Source organism: Balaenoptera borealis (assembly GCF_965194805.1).
Source record: "Balaenoptera borealis genome assembly, chromosome: 4".
Lineage (NCBI taxonomy): Eukaryota > Metazoa > Chordata > Mammalia > Artiodactyla > Balaenopteridae > Balaenoptera > Balaenoptera borealis.
Window position 1 is genome coordinate 42,076,312 of NC_138861.1, and position 22,457 is coordinate 42,098,768.

Sequence of the window (22,457 nt, forward strand, 5' to 3'; positions counted from 1 at the left end):
GCAGAGTCCACGGGGGAAATCCAGTTAATGACGTCAGAGGGCAAGTCTGGACTATCAGAGAGTTTAAGAGCTGAAAGGGAGCCTCTCCACGTTTGTGTGCGTGAGCTCGCAGACACACCTCTTTTGTAGAAGCAAGGGTCACGGGGCAGAACACCACACCCCCGGGGAACACCCCACTCTACAGAGGGATGAGGAAAAACTATAACAGTGGCTCAGACAACAGCAAGATTAGCGTCTGAGAACACAATGCAATTATAAATTCTACAGGTTACATTAAAGCAAATCACTGAAGTGGAAAAACATTTTAATAGAAAACTCACATTTTGTCTTCTTAGTCAAATAACTAACCATCATTTAAGTGTGAATGGGCAGAGAGGCAAATACAGATCTGATTATAAATGTATGCATTTAAACACTTTTCCTGAATGCTGTTTTCTTGAATTTCTATTTTGTTTAGAAGTCTTGAGTTAAAAAATGTTTATAAGGGCTTCCCTGATGGTGCAGTGGTTGGGAGTCCGCCTGCCAATGCAGGGGACGCGGGTTCGAGCCCTGGTCTGGGGGATCCCACATGCCGCGGAGCAACTGGGTCCGTGAGCCACAACTACTGAGCCTGCGCGTCTGGAGCCTGTGCTCCGCAACAAGAGAGGCCGCGATAGTGAGAGGCCCGCGCACCGCGATGAAGAGTGGCCCCCGCTCGCCACAACTAGAGAAAGCCCTCGCACAGAAATGAAGACCCAACACAGCCAAAATAAATAAATAAATGAATAAATTTATTTTTAAAAAAAAAGTTAGATTTATTTAAGAAAAAAAAATGTTTATAATTACATTTAGAATTAAGGGTTAGAAGAGCGCTTCAGCCTAATGCTCTCTAGAACTATTAAGTATTTCTAAATCTATTAGGTCCTTCAAAACAAAACTTATTACCAATATCTGCTATGTTCCGAGAGCTAGAATATTGCAGATTTACTCAGCTTTAAATAAATCTGCTCTAAGAAATTTTAAAAATAAATTAATCTCAGAGTACTTTACATAAGCATTCACGTTACCTTTTCTTAAAGGGGCAGGATCCCTTTCAGAGCGATTTGCATACACATTCAAGAAGAAATCTCCAACATAAAGCATGGTAACTGCATTGTTTGTTAGTTCCCACAGGGCAGGCATCACTTTAAATTTATTCACATCAGATATTCCTCCCTCTTCATTCCCCTTCTGCTTGCTAACATTAGTAACACTCTTGTGAATAAAAGAAAAGTTTTGTAAAATGGGTAAACAATATCTCAGTTCCAGTTTTCATGCCATAGCTGCCAGGGCCAATCTAAAATATCTTTGACATGGAAAACTCCCAATGCTTTTTCAGACAGGCTGATCCTGAGAAAAGCGCAGAACATTCTTGCATACGCGTGGGGAAAAGAGCTTCTATCGCCCTTTCCCCAGTTCTAGGAGCAAGAGGCAGTCATAGTTACTAGGCAGTTCTGTGTTATGTACAGATAAACGTTTTCAAACAAGTAAAACAAGAGCAGAATTACTAGTCTCTTTAATATTTTTTTTTGAAATGAAATCGACCAGTATTGTTTATTAACATGTTAGAGGTACTAGTTTCTCATTAATGGAATGTGGCACAGCCTGATCAGCAGCAGCAGGTATCTCATGGCCACAGACTGACGAGCCTCCCACCTGCCGGCATCAGCAAAGCAACAACGTTCTCTTCGCTTTGCTTTCTCCTACACAGGGATCAACACCAGGAGGGAGCAAGCACTTTGAGAGTGTGTGTGAGTGTGTGTGTGGGGTGGGGGGGCGGTCTGCACAGGCATAAATTTCAAACAGACCTGATGCCTTGCTGAAATCTCGCCATTACTGGAAACATTTGTAAATTATGAACAAGTAGACTTGTATATCTCAAAACGTTTTATCAAACAAATATATTTCCTTTCCTATTTTTCTTCCCATTTTGCACCTCACATACAAAATATTACAAGTAGAGAGTTGGAATGACATGGATAAATAGGAAATAACTGACTCGAAGCAACTAACCTAAGATTCTGTCTATAATTCTACAGACAAATAATGATTTAATAAATTAAGGGAGATTCTGTATCAGAGTAAGGGGTCTTATTAGGTCAAAGTAAAGAGCGAAGCTGAATGCCTGCTAATAAAAACAGTGTTGTCCTTGGTTTAGCTGTAATCCTGCCTACCGGCAGGAAAATAGGCTGAGTAACCTTTTCAGTCTGAAGATTTATGATGGGATTCCACATAATTCTAAAACTAAAGGTAAAATAAGAAGATAAAGTGCCTGTAGTCCTAAGAAACATTCAGAAGAAGGGTCACTAATCAGAATGGAGGAGGGAGGTTGTAACCACTGGTAAAGACAGCAGCCTAAGTGATACAGAGCTGGTGGTGCAGACATGCTGAGGTGGGGGGGACATGGGGATGAGATCAAGTATTATGTCTTCACACACAGACATTTACATACACATATAAATTTATAAATATACACAGCCAAGCTCAAAAGAAAGGAAATCTCCTGGGGCCCACATCACCCAGGGGTATAACTGCAGGAGACAGAACAGCAAAGGGGTTAAGAGTATGAACTTGGAAGCCAGACTCGGGGTTTGAATCTAGCTTGTCCACTTACTTTCTAATTGGGATAATGACAGGAGCTGCCTCATAAAGTTTATGAGGTTAAAATGACCACACACACATAAAGAAAGCACTCAGTAAATGTTAGTTGACTTTACTACCAACAGCATTGTTAACCACACTGAAGAGACACCAGTTGTTGGCGATTTCAAGAACCTATGGCACAGAAGGCTGGCATTCCACTGGGGGCAGTGAGCCGGGAGCCACAAAATCCTGGTCCAGCCAGAAAATCTTGTGCCACCAACTGAGGAGTTGATATGGAGGAGGCCACCCACCTAGAGCCCCTGGCCCTGTTCCTGGCGTGGGTGTGGGGCTTGAAGGGCGGCACCATCCAAGCGGTGTGACAGCTGGGGGCCAATAAATGAACCGAGAAACTGTTCAGTAAAGCCCAATGGGCCCTAACACAGTCACCATGAATTCCTTCCAGAGATGCCGCCACAGTCCAGGGGCGAGTCTTTAAGTGGAGATATCTCACTGAGTACTGAGCAGGATAAACAGAAACAAATCCATACCTGGACATATCCTGGCCAAAGCTATCAGAGAGGAAACACAGATTTCCTACGAAGGATGCAGACTTCTCGTCGGCAGTAACAGATGCCTGAGGACAACGGAATCATGTCTTCCAAGTGCTGAGGGGACAGAACTGTCAGCTTGGGATTCTATACTGTCATTCAAGAGCCAGGGAGAAACAGAAGGGACTGGAGGCCAGAAAAGCTGAGAGAGTGGATCACCCACAGACCCAGAACTCAAGACACACTAACAGAGGCAGGAAAGAGCACCCAGGAGGAGAGTGAGATGCAAGAAACAGTGTTTGCTAGAGAAGGAAAAATCAGATGGGAGCCTCCTCAACCTTCCACAACCCAACCCCAAAAGTTGTCTTTGGCTGTGGTTGGAGGGGCACCCCTTCCCTGAGGTTCCAGTGGGAGAGATGTCTTTCTCCCTGTGCTCCAGGGACGGCTCCGGATTTCTCAGGAACCTGATTCTATCAATAATTTCCTCTCCCCTATATGTCACTCCTTTAAACCTAACTTTTGATTGTTTAACAAAATATTAGAGGCACGTATTTAGCAATAATTTACAATGAAAAGCAGCAGTTCCCGCCTCCCTCTGCCGCTAGTCCTGAACCACCTTCAGATCTTTGAGCTGTCATGTCTGGTATTTATCTTCCTATTTTTAAAAAATATGCTGTGCCAGGGGACCTTTGGAAAATCCATCACTTTCTGGCCGAGGCTATTGGTCGTTTGCCATGTAACAATCCTTCCTTAATCTGGGGAAAAGACAGACTTGACAAACTGCCCCAATGACCCAATGTTCTTGTTTTTGGAATATGGAGCCACCAGACTAGGAGCCACCAGACTAGGCCCATGGAGCCACCAGACTAGGCCCATGCCATTCCCAAGAGATAATGTATATCAGTTACAAGGTGAGATATTTTGCAATACTTTTATGTTTTATTCTGTACCATAGAATTTACCCGTGCTTGTTACTTTATCACATTTCTATTCAAGAACAACATAATCTGCCCCTAAGTGTAAGCCCATGATGACTTGAATGACATTAAAGTGGAAAAGTCAGGTTGGTAGGTAGGTAAGTCATTCCACCCATGGGGAAGCAGGGACTCCTGCCACATGCCTGAACTTGGCTGTGAAGGATCTAGAATGTGGATGAGACTTTCCTCCTAAGAGTAGGGTAAGGGTGGGAGTTACAGGTGGGGGAGTAGGTGGGATGCTGTCACTGTTCGAACTTTGGGAACAAAAAAGAGAGAAATGTCACCAACAGAAGGCTGAGAAACCAGCAGAGGTGATATCTGACTATTACTTAATATTATCTATATATAAAAACTTTTAAAACTTTGTTGAAAAACCTTTTGCTTAATAATTTGTCTCTTGGGAGCTCTAAATCTTTCACTCATTACCTTATTAAAAAAAATTAAAAGCTAAAAGAAATAATAACAGCCAATTAAAAAAACAAAACCAAAAACAAAACCCAATCAATCAGCTTAGGGCCTGAAACGGAAAGAGAGGCTCCCCTTAATCTGTGGCCAAAAATATTCCTAACGCATATTCCTACATTACTTTTTTCTTTTTTTTTTTTTTTTTAAACATCTTTATTGAAGTATAATTGCCTTACAATGGTGTGTTAGCTTCTGCTTTATAACAAAGTTAATCAGTTATACATATACAATATGTTCCCATATCTCTTCCCTCTTGCATCTCCCTCCCTCCCACCCTCCCCATCCCACCCCTCTAGGTGGTCACAAAGCACGGAGGTGATCTCCCTGTGCTATGCGGATGCTTCCCACTAGCTATCTATTTTACATTTGGTAGTGTATATATGTCCATGACACTCTCTCACCCTGTCACATCTCACCCCATCCCCTCCCCATATCCTCAAGTCCATTCTCTAGTAGGTCTGTGTCTTTATTCCCGTCTTGCCACTAGGTTCTTCATGGCCTTTTTTTTTTTTTTTTTCCTTAGATTCCGTATATATGTGTTAGCATACTGTATTTGTTTTTCTCTTTCTGACTTACTTCACTCTGTATGACAGACTCTAGGTCCATCCACCTCACTACAAATAACTCAATTTTGTTTCCTTTTATGGCTGAGTAATATTCCACTGTATATATGTGCCACATCTTCCTTATCCATTCATCTGTCGTTGGACATTTAGGTTGCTTCCATGTCCTGGCTATTGTAAATAGAGCTGCAATGAACATTTTGGTACATGACTCTTTTTGAATTATGGTTTTCTCAGGGTATATGCCCAGTAGTGGGATTGCTGGATCGTATGGTAGTTCTATTTGTAGTTTTTTAAGGAACCTCCATACTGTTCTCCATAGTGGCTGTATCAATTTACATTCCCACCAACAGTGCAAGAGAGTTAGCTTTCCTCCACACCCGCTCCAGCATTTATTGTTTCTAGATTTTTTGATGATGGCCATTCTGACCGGTGTGAGATGATATCTCATTGTAGTTTTGATTTGCATTTCTCTAATGATTAATGATGTTGAGCATTCTTTCATGTGTCTGTAGGCCATCTGTATATCTTCTTTGGAGAAATGTCTATTTAGGTCTTCTGCCCATTTTTGGATTGGGTTGTTCGTTTTTTTGTTATTGAGCTGCATGAGCTGCTTGTAAATCTTGGAGATTAATCCTTTGTCAGTTGCTTCATTTGCAAATATTTTCTCCCATTCTGAGGGTTGTCTTTTGGTCTTGTTTATGGTTTCCTTTGCTGTGCAAAAGCTTTTAAGTTTCATTAGGTCCCATTTGTTTATTTGTGTTCTTATTTCCATTTCTCTGGGAGCTGGGTCAAAAAGAATCTTGCTGTGATGTATGTCATAGAGTGTTCTGCCTATGTTTTCCTCTAAGAGTTTGATAGTGTCTGCCCTTACACTTAGGTCTTTAATCCATTTTGAGTTTATTTTTGTGCATGGTGTCAGGGAGTGTTCTAATTTCATACTTTTACATGTACCTGTCCAATTTTCCCAGCACCACTTATTGAAGAGGCTGTCTTTTCTCCACTGTATATGCTTGCCTCCTTTATCAAAGATAAGGTGACCATATGTGCGTGGGTTTATCTCTGGGCTTTCTATCCTGTTCCATTGATCTATATTTCTGTTTTTGTGCCAGTACCAAACTGTCTTGATTACTGTAGCTTTGTAATATAGTCTGAAGTCAGGGCCTGATTCCCCCAGCTCCATTTTTCGTTCTCAAGATTGCTTTGGCTATTCGGGGTCTTTTGTGTTTCCATACAAATTGTGAAATTTTTTGTTCTAGTTCTGTGAAAAATGCCAGTGGTAGTTTGATAGGGATTGCATTGAATCTGTAGATTGCTTTGGGTAGTAGAGTCATTTTCACAATGTTGATTCTTCCAATCCAGGAACATGGTATATCTTTCCATCTATTTGTATCATCTTTAATTTCTTTCATCAGTGTCTTATAATTTTCTGCATACAGGTCTTTTGTCTCCTTAGGTAGGTTTATTCCTAGATATTTTATTCTTTTTGTTGCAATGGTAAACGGGAGTGTTTTCTTAATTTCACTTTCAGAGTTTTCGTCATTAGTGTATAGAAATGCAAGAGATTTCTGTGCATTAATTTTGTATCCTGCTACTTTACCAAATTCATTGATTAGCTCTAGGAGTTTTCTGGTAGCATTTTTAGGATTCTCTATGTATAGTATCATGTCATCTGCAAACAGTGACAGCTTTACTTCTTCTTTTCCGATTTGGATTCCTTTTATTTCTTTGTCTTCTCTGATTGCTGTGGCTAACACTTCCAAAACTATGTTGAATAATAGTGGTGAGAGTGGGCAACCTTGTCTTGTTCCTGATCTTAGTGGAAATGGTTTCAGTTTTTCACCATTGAGGACAATGTTGGCTGAGGGTTTGTCATATGTGGCCTTTATTATGTTGAGGAAAGTTCCCTCTATGCCTACTTTCTGCAGGGCTTTTATCATAAATGGGTGTTGAATTTTGTCGAAAGCTTTCTCTGCATCTATTGAGATGATCATATGGTTTTTCTCCTTCAATTTGTTAATATGGTGTATCACATTGATTGATTTACGTATATTGAAGAATCCTTGCATTCCCGGGATAAACCCCACTTGATCATGGTGTATGATCCTTTTAATGTGCTGTTGGATTCTGTTTGCTAGTATTTTGTTGAGGATTTTTGCATCTATGTTCATCAGTGATATTGGCCTGTAGTTTTCTTTCTTTGTGACATCTTTGTCTGGTTTTGGTATCAGGGTGATGGTGGCCTCATAGAATGAGTTTGGGAGTGTTCCTCCCTCTGCAATATTTTGGAAGAGTTTGAGAAGGATAGGTGTTAGCTCTTCTCTAAATGTTTGATAGAATTCACCTGTGAAGCCATCTGGTCCTGGGCTTTTGTTTGTTGGAAGGTTTTTAATCACAGTTTCAATTTCAGCGCTTGTGATTGGTCTGTTCATATTTTCTATTTCTTCCTGGTTCAGTCTCAGCAGTTTGTGCATTTCTAAGAATCTGTCCATTTCTTCCCGGTTGTCCATTTTATTGGCGTAGAGTTGCTTGTAGTAATCTCTCATGATCTTTTGTATTTCTGCAGTGTCAGTGGTTACTTCTCCTTTTTCATTTCTAATTCTATTGATTTGAGTCTTCTCCCTTTTTCTCTTGATGAGTCTGGCTAATGGTTTATCAATTTGGTTTATCTTCTCAAAGAACCAGCTTTTAGTTTTATTGATTTTTGCTATTGTCTCCTTCATTTCTTTTTCATTTATTTCTGATCTGATCTTTATGATTTCTTTCCTTCTGCTAGCTTTGGGGTTTTTTTGTTCTTCTTTCTCTAATTGCTTTAGGTGCAAGGTTAGGTTGTTTATTCGAGATGTTTCCTGTTTCTTGAGGTAGGCTTGTATTGCTATAAACTTCCCTCTTAGCACTGCTTTTGCTGCGTCCCATAGGTTTTGGGTCGTCGTATCTCCATTGTCATTTGTTTCTAGGTATTTTTTGATTTCCCCTTTGATTTCTTCAGTGATCACTTCGTTATTAAGTAGTGTATTGTGTAGCCTCCATGTGTTTGTATTTTTTACACATCTTTTCCTGTAATTGATATCTAGTCTCATAGCGTTGTGGTCGGACAAGATACTTGATACGATTTCAATTTTCTTAAATTTACCAAGGCTTGATTTGTGACCCAAGATATGATCTATCCTGGAGAATGTTCCATGAGCACTTGAGAAAAATGTGTATTCTGTTGTTTTTGGGTGGAATGTCCTATAAATATCAATTAAGTCCATCTTGTTTAATGTATCATTTAAAGCTTGTGTTTCCTTATTTATTTTCATTTTGGATGATCTGTCCATTGGTGAAAGTGGGGTGTTAAAGTCCCCTACTATGATTGTGTTGCTGTCGATTTCCCCTTTTATGGCTGTTAGTATTTGCCTTATGTATTGAGGTGCTCCTATGTTGGGTGCATAAATATTTACAATTGTTATACCTTCCTCTTGGATCGATCCCTTGATCATTATATAGTGTCCTTCTTTGTCTCTTATAATATTCTTTATTTTAAAGTCTATTTTGTCTGATATGAGAATTGCTACTCCAGCTTTCTTTTGATTTCCATTTGCATGGAATATCTTTTTCCATCCCCTCACTTTCAGTCTGTATGTGTCTCTAGGTCTGAAGTGGGTCTCTTGTAGACAGCATATATATGGGTCTTGTTTTTGTATCCATTCAGCCAGCCTGTGTCTTTTGGTGGGAGCATTTAATCCATTTACATTCAAGGTAATTATCGATATGTATGTTCCTATTCCCATTTTCTTAAATGCTTTGGGTTTGTTATTGTAGGTGTTTTCCTTCTCTTGTGTTTCTTGCCTAGAGAAGTTCCTTTAGCATTTGTTGTAAAGCTGGTTTGGTGGTGCTGAACTCTCTCAGCTTTTGCTTGTCTGTAAAGGTTTTAATTTCTCCATCACATCTGAATGAGTTCCTTGCTGGGTAGAGTAATCTTAGTTGTAGGTTTTTCTCCTTTATCACTTTAAATATATCCTGCCACTCCCTTCTGGCTTGCAGAGTTTCTGCTGAAAGATCAGATGTTAACCTTATAGGGATTCCCTTGTGTGTTATTTGTTTTTTTTCCCTTGCTGCTTTTAATATGTTTTCTTTATATTTAATTTTTGACAGTTTGATTAATATGTGTCTTGCCATGTTTCTCCTTGGATTTATCCTGTATGGGACTCTCTGTGCTTCCTGGACTTGATTAACTATTTCCTTTCCCATATTAGGGAAGTTTTCAACTATAATCTCTTCAAATATTTTCTCAGTCCCTTTCTTTTTCTCTTCTTCTTCTGGGACCCCTATAATTCGAATGTTGGTGCGTTTAATGTTGTCCCAGAGGTCTCTGAGACTGTCCTCAGTTCTTTTCATTCTTTTTTCTTTATCCTGCTCTGCAGTAGTTATTTCCACCGTTTTATCTTCCAGGTCACTTATCCTTTCTTCTGCCTCAGTTATTCTGCTATTGATCCCATCTCGAGTATTTTTAATTTCATTTATTGTGTTTTTCATCGTTGCTTGGTTCCTCTTTAGTTCTTCTACGTCCTTGTTAAATGTTTCTTGCATTTTGTCTATTCTATTTCCAAGATTTTGGATCATCCTTACTATCATTATTCTGAATTCTTTTTCAGGTAGACTACCTATTTCCTCTTCATTTGTTAGGTCTGGTGTGTTTTGACCCTGCTCCTTCATCTGCTGTGTGTTTTTCTGTCGTCTCATTTTGCTTATCTTACTGTGTTTGGGGTCTCCTTTTCACAGGCTGCAGGTTCGTAGTTCCCGTTGTTTTTGGTATCTGTCCCCAGTGGGTAAGGTTGGTTCAGTGGGTTGTGTAGGCTTCCTGGTGGAGGGGACTATTGCCTGTGTTCTGGTGGATGAGGTTGAATCTTGTCTTTCTGGTGGGCACGTCCACGTCTGGTGGTGTGTTTTGGGGTGTCTGTGGCCTTATGATTTTAGGCAGCCTCCCTGCTAATGGATGGGGCTGTGTTCCTGTCTTGCTAGTTGTTTGGCATAGGGTGTCCAGCACTGTAGCTTGCTGGTCGTTGAGTGAAGCTGGGTCTTGATGTTGAGATGGAGATCTCTGAGAGATTTTCACCGTTTGGTATTACGTGGAGCTGGGAGGTCTCTTGTGGACCAGTGTCCTGAAGTTGGCTCTCCCACCTCAGAGGCACAGCCCTGATGCCTGGCTGGAGCACCAAGAGCCTTTCATCCACACAGCTCAGAATATAAGGGAGAAAAAAATAGAAAGAAAAAAAGAGGATAAAATAAAATAAAATAAAGCTATTATAATAAAAAATAAGAAAAAAATTATTAAGAGTAAATGTATTCAGAAAAATTTTTTTTTAATTTTTAAAAATAGATTTATTAATTTTTTATAGAAAAATTAAGAAAAAAATTTTTAAGAAAAAAATTTATTAAGAAAAAAAAATTTTAATTTTTTAAAATAAAAAATATGAAAAAACTTATTAAAAATTTTTTTAATTTCTAAAAATAGAAAATACGGAAAAAATTATTAAGAAAACATATATTAGGAAAAAAAATTTTTTTAAGTAAAAAAAAAAAAAAAATGGACGGACCTAACCCTAGGACTGATGGTGAAAGCAAAGCTATACAGACAAAATCTCACCCAGAAGCATACACATATACACTCACAAAAAAAGGAAAAGGGGAAATTAATATATCCTGCTCCTAAAGTCCACCTTTTGAATTTGGGATGATTCGTTGTCTATTCAGGTATTCAACAGATGCAGGCACATCAAGTTGTTTGTGGAGCTTTAATCCGCTGCTTCCGAGGCTGCTGGGAGAGATTTCCCTTTCTCTTCTTTGTTCGTACAGCTCCCCGCGTTCAGCTTTGGATTTGGACCCGCCTCTGCATGTACGTCGCCTGAGGGCGTCCGTTCCCCGCCCAGACAAAACGGGGTTAAAGGAGCAGCTGCTTCCGGGGCTCTGGCTCACTCAGGCCGGGGGAGGGAGCGGTACGGAGGAGGCGGGGCGAGCCTGCGGCGTCAGAGGCGTCCTGACGTTGCAGCAGCCTGAGGCGCGCTGTGTGTTCTCCCGGGGAAGTTGTCCCCGGATCACGGATCACGGGAGCCTGGCAGTGGCGAGCTGCACCGGCTCCCGGGAGGGGCAGTGTGGACAGTGACCTGTGCTCGCACACAGGCTTCTTGGTGGCGGCAGCAGCAGCCTTAGCGTTTCCTACCAGTCTCTGGGGTCCGCGCTGTTAGCCGCGGCTCGTGCCCGCCTCTGGAGCTCATCTAGGCGGCGCTCTGAATCCCCTCTCCTTGCGCGCCGCGAAACAAAGAGGCAAGAAAAAGTCTCTTGCCTCTTCGGCGGCTGCAGACCTCCTCTCCGGCTCCCTCCCGGCTCGCCGCGGCACGCCAACCCCTTCAGGCTGTGTTCACGCCGCCAACCCCAGTCCTCTCCCTGCAATCCGACCGAAGCCCCAGTCCTCTCCCTGCGATCCGACGGAAGCCCGCGCCTCAGCTCCCAGCCCCGCCCGCCCCAGCGGGTGAGCAGTCAAGCCTCTCGGGCTGGTGAGCGCTACTCGGCACTGAGCCTCTGTGCGGGAATCTCTCCATTTTTCCCTCTGCGCCCCTGTTGCTGTGGGATCCGCGCTGATAGCCGCGGCTCGCACCCGTCTCTGGATTTCGTTTAGGCAGCGCTCTGAATCCCCTCTCCTTGCGCGCCACGAAACAAAGAGGCAAGAAAAAGTCTCTTGCCTCTTCGGCAGCTGCAGACTTTTTCCCGGACTCCCTCCCGGCTAGCACCAAAGCCCGAGCCTCAGCTCCCAGCCCCCGCCCGCCCCGGCGGGTGAGCAGACAAGCCTCTTGGGCTGGTGAATGCTGGTTGGCGCCGAGCCTCTGTGCGGGAGTCTCTCCGCTTTGCACTCCGCACCCCTGTGGCTGCGCTCTCCTCCGCGGCTCCGAAGCTTCCCCCCTCTGCCACCCGCAGTCTCTGCCCGCAAAGGGGCTTCCTAGTGCCTGGAAACCTTTCCTCCTTCACGGCTCCCTCCCACTGGCGCAGGTCCCGTCCCTATTCTTTTGTCTCTGTTATTTCTTTTTTCTTTTACCCTACCCAAGTACGTGGGGATTTTCTTGCCTTTTGGGAGGTCTGACGTCTTCTGCCAGCGTTCAGTGGGTGTTCTGTAGGAGCAGTTCCACGTGTAGATGTATTTCTACTGTATCTGTGGGAAGGAAGGTGATCTCCACGTCTTACTCTTCCGCCATCTTGCCCCTACCCTTTTTTCTTACTTTATCAATTTAGGACATGACTTCTGATTATGGTAGATAAGAATTTAGTTCTTTTACTTGCCAATATCCCAATTATATCACCGTTTTTTTTACATGAGTGGTTGGTGTTTCTATTATTATTATGTAAATATGTCTCTCTGCTGAGCTGTAAAGTACACACCGATTACATGTCCTTTCTTGAACGTTTTGTTTCTTCCTGGAGTCGATAGGTCTTTCATTTTATCATTTGCTTTATTTTCTTATTGCCTATTCCTTATTATTCTCAAAGACTCTGGTTTCTCAGACTCATAGACACAGAGAACAGACTTGTGGTTGCCAAGGTGGGGCGTGGTGGGGGAGGGATGGACTGGGAGTTTGGGGTTAGCAGAGGCAAACTAATATATATAGAATGGATAAACAAGGTCCTATGGGACAGCACAGGGGACTATATTCAATATCCTGTGACAAACCATAATGAAAAAGAATATGAAAAAGAATGGACATATATGTATAACTGAGTCACTTTGCTGTACAGTAGAAACTAACACAACATTGTAAATCAACTATACTTCAATAAAATAAAAAGACTTCAGTTTCTATGTAAAATCTCTTATTTACACAAGCATTAGATACCTGCTCTTCCCTCCCCACCTTCCTTTTTTTCTCGAAAACTCTCTTTTCTGGAGCCATCTCCTCCTTTCCCACTGCTACACAGCCAGCAATCTGAAGCCTCTCCATGACTTCAGCAGATTCCCATTTAATGGAAGGACAATTTTTTGAGAATCTGCCTGTCTGAAATACCATTATTCTACTGCTCCACTTGATTTATAGTGCTGGATACAGAATTCTAGGTTAGGATGATTTCTTTTTTTCCCCTACGATTTTTAAAGGCACTATTCCATTATCTTCTAGTTTTAAGTGCTGATTTGAGAAGTCCGATGCCTTTCTGATTCCCAGTCCTTTGCGTGTGACTTTCCTTCTCTGTAAGTTCTAGTATCTTATCTTTATCCCTGGTGTTCCAATTTTACACTTCATGATGACAGCTCTGCATGGGAGGCTATTTTTATTCCTTTCACTGGGTCACTGGCAGGCCCTTCTGACTTGCAGACTCATGTCCTTCAGTTCTGGGAAATTAATCTGTGCCATTTGTTTGATAGTTTCCTCTTGTCTACTTCCTCTCTTCTCTCTTCTGGAACTCCTGTTAATCAGAGGTTGGACACCCTGGATTGATTCTCTAATTTTCTTATTTTTTCCCCAATTGTCCGATTGCATGTGTGTTACACTTTCTGGAAGATTTTCTTGATTTTATCTTCTGACTCTTCTGGATTTTTTTTTCCATCCTAATTTTAATTTCTAAGAGCTTTTGTTCTGATTGTTTATTTTTTAATTTTTTAAAAAGATTTATTTATTATTTATTTATTTATTTTATTTATTTCTGTCTGCGTCAGGTCAGGTCTTAGTTGTGGCACATGGGATCTTTTTTTTTTTTTTTAAATTTGTGAAACAAGTTCAGCAAAAATATATTGAGAATAAAAGCCAGAAACTGGTAAAGAAAAGCCAACCGAAAAAATATACAAACTCTTCCCCCAAGTGATGAGACCCTCTGGGGAGGATGCCCCACGTGAGCCTGTGCTTTAAAGGCCGATGTGGCAGCAGCGTTTGGTTCAAGTCCACGGAGAGAAAAACTACAGGGGAAATCTCACAACTACACTACACTATTCACCGTTCTGGGGCCGGCTTCTCTCTAGGATGGAAAAGAAGCATTTGGAGGAAAAAATTCACATTAGTACAACAAAAAAAATCATATAGCTGTTTCATAACAGCAAAATAATCAAAATCATGGTTCCCAAGGCATTCGGCGTCTGAGTCCTTGCCCAGGCCCCACCCTGGTCTCCTCTCCTGAGTGATGGCAACAGGGAAGTAGGCCGGGTAACACCGTCAAGATTAAAAGAGGTAAGAGTGATCCTCAGAAAAAATACTACTCTATACATCTCAGGTGAGATAAAAACATTTCATATGCCAATTACTTTCCAATCATAACTTTAACTTAGAAAAAAAGAGCAGGAGGGCACCCTGACATTCTGAGATTCAAGTGTAGCTGTAATGCTGTGTAGTCAGACTCGTCTTTGTTGAGGCAAGTGGGATCTTCCGTTGCGGTGTGCAGGCTCTTCATTGTGGCGTGCGGGTTTTCTCTTCTCTAGTTGTGGTGCGCAGCCTCCAGAGCGCATAGGCACTGTAGTTGGTGGCACGTGGGCTCTAGTTGAGGCTCACGAGCTCAGTAGTTGAGGCACGTGTGCTTAGTTGCCCTGCGGCATGTGGGATCTTAGTTCCCTGACCAGGGATCAAACCCGCGTCCCCTGCACTGCAAGGCAGAGTCTTTACCACTGGACCACCAGGGAAGTCCCTGATTGTTTATTTTTAAACAGTGGTATCATGTTCTTGTTTCAAGGATGCAGCTACCTTCTCTTATCTAAGGATATTTATAAAAGCTTTTAATTTTTAAAGAATTCTTTTACCCTGTGCATTATCTGTTGCCTCTTATTTTTTTGTTTTCTTTTTATTTTGGGCTCTGTCCACTATATCGGAGAATTTCTTCAAATGTCTGGTGATATTTGGCTGTCAATTTATATATATATATATATATATATATATATATATATATATATATATATATATACACACACACACACACACACACACACAAACACACATACATACATACACACACAAACATATATATATTTTTTAAATTTACCTCTTGAAATGATCTTTTTTTTTTTTTAGGAAATTTATTTACTTTTTATTTATTTATTTTTGGCTGCGTTGGGTCTTCATTGATGCACGCAGGCTTTCTCTAGTTGCAGCAAGCATGAGCTACTCTTCGTTGTGGTATGTGGGCTTCTCATTGCGGTGGCTTCTCTTGTTGCAGAGCATGGGCTCTAGGCACACGGGCTTCAGTATTTGTGGCTCACAGGCTCTAGAGCGCAGGCTCAGTATCTGTGGCTCGCGGGCTCTAGAGCACAGGCTCAGTAGTTGTGGCGCACAGGCTTAGTTGCTTCGCAGCATGTGGGATCTTCCCAGATCAGGGATCAAACCCGTGTCCCCTGCACTGGCACATGGATTCTCAACCACTGCACCACCAGGGAACTCCCAGTCAATTTATATTTTAAAGTAAGGTACTAAAATGCTGACTAAGCATTCTATGTAAATATCCAGGGCTTGCTGATTGGTGGCCTTCATTCTAGGACAATCAGTGAGGTGGCCAGGTAGCTTTTTAAATTGAGATTGCCCTAAATGTCAAGTTCTGTCAGGTTCCTGTGGGTTCCTGCTTGTGGGAGGTGGGAAAGAGAAGAGATGGCCCTACCAGTTCACTTGAGCTCCTCAAATGGGGCAGGGAAAGGATTGGGCAGGCCCTGGGGTTCAGAGTACAGACACTGTCTGACACCAGTACCTCTTGCTCTGCCTGGGGTCTCTAGGGAGAGTGTGTCACAAGCTGAATTTCTCCCCAAACTATAGATTCCTATGGAGGTAGGGCAGCTACGAAAGGGCAGAAGAGGACCTCAGGTCTAACTGCTCTGTATCCAGACTCCAAATTAATCCCTTTGTCTTTACCTCCCTCTGACTCTCCACAATACCTGTTGATCTCACATCTGGACCCTTTCTGGGGTTGCACAGGGCACAACATCTCATTTCTGACTACTGTCTCTTTCTGCAGGCTTTCTGTCCCTTTCCTGGGTTACACTTAACTTCGTTCTGCCAAGTCAGGCCCTCCTCCATCTACCGTCTCTCATGCACTCTGGTCTACTCTCCCACTCTCTCATAGGTTTATAACTTTGAATTCTTTCACTGTCATTTCAGTGGGGTTTTTTTGGGGTAGGAGGAGAAGGACAGATTAACATGTATACGTTCAATTTGCCACATTAATCAAAAGCCTCTTTAACTGCCCCCTCATTGGCTCCTTCTCATCAGCATTAAAATTATTTTAAATTTTATTTTATTGCAGTAAGAACACTTAACATGAGATCTACCCTCTTAACATATTTTTAAGTGGATGATACCTTACTGTTGACTATAACTCATCAGCACTGAAACAATCTCAAGTTTCTCCAACATTAAGGAAAATGAGGCTTTTTTTTTTTAAAACCGACTCTATTTATTTATTTTTTGGCCGCACCCTGCAGCATGCGGGATCTTAGTTCCCTCACCAGGGATTGAACCCAGGCCTTTGGCAGTTAGAGCACGGACTCCTAACCACTGGACTGCCAGGGAATTCTCTACTGCATTCTCTTTTCCTTCCAAGCTAAACTTCTTGAAATAGTTGCCCACACTCTCTCATCTCTTCCTCAACATCCCCGAGTTCTTCAACCTTCTGCCACCTCCCCTCTAACCCCATCACGGAAACGCTTCTTGTAAAGGATATCCCCCTTAATAGATCCAATGACTACTGCCTAGTCCTCACCTTACTTGAATCTCAGTAAGTTAGATACCGTGTACTCACTCCTCAAAATACTCTGTCCCTTGGAGTCTTTGACCCGGTACTCTCCTTACATCTTCTTACCTCTTTGCAATGGGATGCACACTCCTTAGCAGGGCTTGTATGGTACAGACTATGCTTTCCACGCCGGCCTCAACTCTTGCCACACCATATTCCAGTTCTATGCTACAACGCACGGAACTTCTTTCAGTTCCTAAAGCAAGCCATGCCCTGTTTTTCTTCTGGTCTTTGTACATCCCATTCACTTTTATTTGGCCAAATTTTGCAAATTCCCTATATCTGTGTTGAACGCCCCTCCTAGAGCACACTGTATTTCCACTACCAGCATGTTCTTTGAAAAGTACTGCAATTGCCCACTTAATTGTCCAAGCTCCGTGAGGACAAGACCCACAGCGATCTTTTACCTTCTTCAAACCTGTATCATTAGAACTTCTACAATGCCTAGTGCATGGGAGGCATCCAATAAATGTCAGTTGAGCGAATGAATAAAGACACAATCAAGAGAGGGGGAAGAATCTAATACCTACAGAAAGACACACTTTATCATATTTTCTCTTTAATGGGCCAGCAGAGCAAATGAATCTGGTCTACAGAAAAAGACTTGACACTATAACCTAAGTTCTTTTGGCTGCCTATTTCTATCTTCTTATCAGTGTATCTGACAAATGGTCACCATTTTTTGTATAAAAATAACCAAATGCAGAGTCAGAATATCAGAGCATCAATACACCATCTCCACAGGCTTAGAGAAGGCCAACTGTCTAAATGTTTCAGTATATTTAAAATCTCTATCTAGGTACATCACCGGGTTTTGAAGGGCTGTGGGAATGACAACGTTTTATTCTGGTAGTTTTGGTATAATTTGGGTCACCCGCTAACATAGGTCTTTTAAAGACAGAAACATTTCTGAAAAAGAGGCAGATTAGCTCTGTTGCGAGAATAACCCATTAGGCTGCTCAAACAATGAGTGTGGTAGGCTCTGAAGAGGAAAAACAAATCCCAGCTCGAGCAAAACTGGATTTCTAGCTTTTGATTGTCATTTAATGAACGTAAGCCAAGCTCTCAATGCTCCAATGTCCCAAACGACTTCACCGTCATGTTGATATGCCTATCACTGGGCAAGTATCTTCTTCTTTGGGGGCATAACAAGATGTCTTCAAAGCATGTTGACATTTAGTTATTTTGAATTGTCTCTAATATTTGACCACAGTTAGCCACAAGTAAAGAGCCTATCTATAGAAAACATGTCTATCTGCAAACAGATGTTTTCAATGTGAACTATAATGAATACCTTGCTAGATACTATATTCCCAGCTGGAGAAACCTAGAAAGAACTCAGCAGTTACGTCTAGTCTCTTGATAATGAACCAACCACCCTGTGGAAAAAAAATGTTTTGAGCTCAGAAGGAAGAAAGAAGAGGTGTTGTGATGAATTGCTTTCCATTCACTTGTCTAAATAGATATTACTTTATTTCTACTATATCTGAGTCTCTGCACCAAAAAGAATTCGTACATTTATAACTGGAAAATTTCTCTTCTCAAACAAAAACAATCTCTCCATCAATAGATACTCTAGGGCAGAGGGAGGGAGGAAGGGAGGGACAGACACTCCTATACTTGTCTTCTCCCAGAAAGACCCAACAGCAAGTCAAAGGTGACCCTAAACATGGTTTACAGGAATAGGAGTCCTCCATGACAAAAAGCACAAGTAAGGAAAAAGTTCCAAGACAGAGACACTGCCCCAGTATAACCAAAACCTTGGGTGCAGCAGGTACTTGGGAGGCACTGTCCATGACCTTCCATGGCAGTGACTCTGGGAAAAGAAAACCTCTGCCTCTGCACGCCTGCCAGTGCGCAGTTCAACCAGTTTTCACTTGTATTTAAATGTTAGAAAGTGTGGAACTCACTCAGGAAACCTCTCCCTGTCTGCATCACCACCACTTACACATTCCCTGCAAGGAGGGCAGGAAACCCACACCCAGTTGATACTATGCGTCCCGGACAGACTATGAGCCATGTATTAGCCCAAATATTCACATTGTTCCTTCCATCCTTTCCTTCAAAACTTCAACCACCTATGTGAAAATATATGCGAAAAATCTTGCTGATGAGTAAGTACACTGGACCCAGTCATTGCCAGTTTCAGTGAAAATGAAGATAAATGAGTAGTTAACTCAAAGCATACTGTGGTTGACTTTTTTCTCCATTACTGACCAGTTCTTAATTTTCTAAAACCACAATCATTATTGACCTTATACTGTAATATCACGTGACATATGTTGCTTCCTTTGACGAGACTCCCCCTCCTCCCCCTCCTCCATGTATCTGCCTGACTCCCGCCTGCCTTCTCAGTTAGCTCAGAAGGTTGTTGCTCTTCCAACAACCCCTCCTTAACCAACCCTATCTCTTCCCCAATTTCTCACAACAGTCCTTCTCTTACTGATTTCGGTAAGTCCCTGCGTGGGGTTCCAAAACCATACTCCGCATATGACCTCCACAGGAGCAGTGACACAGTACTCTGTGCATAAGACACATCCCCCCAGCTAGTCTGAACTCCTCAAAGGCAAGGATCGTCGCTCATCTTTCTGTTTCAGTTCATAGCACAGACCGGACACTCTGGTACTGAGTAGACAATCTAAATTGTGTGTGAGATGAGTGAATGAATACATGAATAAACGGATGACGTTTAGACTTAGAAACAGAACTACAGAGATGAGTCTTTGGAAAACATTTAGTCCAACCCACTTCATGCAAAGCTCCCTAAACAAGTATTTCCTAAGAGTTATGTTCAATAAAACATGAACATTGTGTAATGAAAACAGCATACAATAAAAACCTTACCGGCAAAGTTCCAGGCAGAGATGCATCAAAAAAAGATACCAAAGAATTGGGAGGTGCTGCAAAGTCGACTTGAGATCCAGAGAAGAGTTTGGAGTTGGAGGCAATCTGGGCATGAATCTCCAAACCTACCACAGCTGCCCATTCACGTTCACTAAAGAGAAAGACATAATGGTTAAGAAGTTCTTAGATCTGTCACCATGCATGAATTTCTAAGAGCTGAAACCACAAATGTTAATTTCCTATTTGTGTTTTTAACTTAGTAAAATTTTATATCCTACTTTAAAAAATGTGTCATATTGTATTGGTGTATTGTATTTTGTTCAATGCAAAATGAACACCTACAGGACCGGCAAAGCAAAATTCATTTACAACATGGCATAAGGAGAGTTCACAGTGCAAACAAGAAGGTAACAGAAAAGAACAATTTGGCATCTGAAAACAATTTAGAAATGGGTATCAGGTGGTGACTGCTTGGCTGACTTTAATGAAAAGCAGCATTTTCTAAATTAACTGTGCTTTGTCAATTAATCGCTCAGTAAATGAAGAAAGCTTATCTTGTGAACGTTTTTAGAATTAACATAAACATCAGGATTTTATTACTAGAGAAATAATGGTAAATAGTTGCACATCTCATTATTAAAAAGGAAGGGAAATTCTCAGTCATGTTTGGAATTCATTTTCTAACAATGGTTTGCAAGTAAAGTAACCAGAGTGACAAAGATATAATAGATCACCACTAAATGACACCCTTCCTGGGAATTTTGTGCAAAGGGAAACATTAAACCATTGCAAGTGGCTTTTTTTTTTTTCTGGTTCCCCAGATCACTTTAAATTCCAAAGATCTAGTGTCAGGTTCCTTTGCTTGTTTTATACTTGATTGCTACCAAACCTATGAAGCTGCAATAATGCAACCTAAATGCTACAATAATCTCTTATCTGGCCACTCCTACTCTATTGGGTCTGTATGAACATTCCATACAGAGGTCTCTCCAGGTTCTTATAAGTGTGCTTATTCCATGGGTTATTATTAAACCCATGTATCCTGGGCAATCTGCAGATCACCTGGTGTACACCTACTCTCTCCATAGTCTGACTGTTCCTATCCTGCTCTTCCCCCAAGCAATTTTCTATATTATCGAAATTTTTGTTTACATGTATTTGGTTTTGTTTCAGTCATTTCAACACATGAAGTTCTATATGTGTAGTATTGATGAATTCCTTCTTTTTAAAGTTGGGAAGCACAACCTGTAATTGAGAGGAATTAAACGAAGAACTCATCAGAAATTTGCATTCACTAAAACCTTTTTCAATGTATTTTTGCAGTTTCATTACATGAGAGAAAAAAATACTTTCCATTCACAGTGAGACAACCTAATTTATGAAAGGAATAGAAACAGTGTTTCTGGACATTTTCCCTCTGCTCCTCCAACAGAAAAGCAAAAATAACGGCAACCTAACTATCTCAAAAGAAAAACTCAATATTAGACACATGCCTTATGTTTCTGTACTTAAAAAGAAACTATTTAGGTCTCATATAGTGAAATATAAACAGCTGTTCAGTGGATATTGAGCAAAATAAGCAACACTTTCTACATAACCAGAGGGAAGATCTCTTGTATTGGCTGCATTCTCCTAGGTCTAGACACACATGTTCAAAATGAAACGCCTCCACAGATAGATGGTGTTTTCTGACTAATAACATTAAGCCACCACCAACCAGAGCTTGTAGGTAAAGGCTCTTTTTTACCTTTACAACACTGCTGGCTTGTAACAGCGCTAAATAAATGTCAGGTAAATAAGATTCACCTTCTACTGTCACCGACCCCAGTACTGGCGCTATTAGCTAAGGTGACTGAATCCACTCTTCTGTCTGTGCAACTTTCGAGTCAGGAAAACACGTGCTATTTTACACTCGCTAATTACCCAAATATGCCTGTCTACCTGAAGACAGCGGTTTATGTGTGGGGGCGGGGCTGATAGAGGGCCAGTTTCGTGCTTTCATTTAGGTTTCAGCGCTGCAACTTATAGCCCAGCACCTCCCGCCCACCAAAACGTCTAGATTGAAGGCCGGGCTGTAGTGGCCATCATCTCTCCAGTCACGCAATTCCCCCTCACGCTTAAGCGGGGAGTAATGGTATGAAACAGTATACCCTTTCCTCGGTTTCTGGGCCGTGATGAGGGGCTGCTGAGCCACTGAGCTCTGTCCCCTCTTCCCGCTGGACGTGGACCCAGTTGGAACCCCTCTTCCGTGGCGAGAACCGCCGCCAATCCCGGCAAATATCCAACGCCTTCCAGGACAGCACCAGCGCAGCATGGGGGTCGCCATTGCCTCTCCAGAGTCCTGGTCAGGTGATACAGCCTCCCTCTGCCGCAATGCTCTCTGGGAAGCGTAGTTCTGGGAAGGGATAAACCGCTCTAGGTTCGGACCGGAAGACTACTATTCCCAGGGGGCACTGCGACTCGAAGGCTTCCGGAACCGGGCGGGGAGGGGAGGGGAGGGAATGAGAAATAGGGGAGAGGGTGGGAGGGGTTTTGGGTCGGAAGGTGTGACTCCTCCTAGTGGAGCGTTGGAGAGCTTTGTAGCTGTGAGCACGTGTGTGAGTTTGAGAGAGAGCAGATGGTGTCAGAGATCCAAAGCGGAGAAACCTGGCCAGGATTTTATAGCCCAGTTAACCTTTCGAGCTGAAGTAAATGACCTTGACATCTCGGCGAAGGCTTCGTGAACCCCAAACCCA

At 41.9% G+C, this 22,457-nt stretch overlaps 1 protein-coding gene across 7 annotated transcripts in view; it reads right to left on the reverse strand.

Moving 5' to 3' along the window:
• The window catches only part of GATB (glutamyl-tRNA amidotransferase subunit B), a 103,319-nt gene extending 81,215 nt beyond the window's left edge, over positions 1-22,104 (reverse strand). For 4 of the 7 annotated variants that reach the window (XR_014243608.1, XR_014243609.1, XR_014243610.1 and 1 more), the window contains exons 1-2: positions 21,873-22,103; positions 19,723-19,873 (exon numbers count right to left, since the gene is read on the reverse strand). Coding sequence is in view for 4 of the 7 variants with exons in the window: in XM_082389001.1 (XP_082245127.1) it covers positions 19,723-19,873; positions 21,873-22,048 (327 nt within the window). In the remaining 3 variants the exon portion in view is untranslated. Of the gene's footprint in view, positions 1-19,722; positions 19,874-21,872 lie in introns of all 7 variants that reach the window. The other 3 variants (XM_082389002.1, XM_082389003.1, XM_082389004.1) reach the window with 1 other exon arrangement.
• Positions 22,105-22,457: the final 353 nt, after the last annotated feature.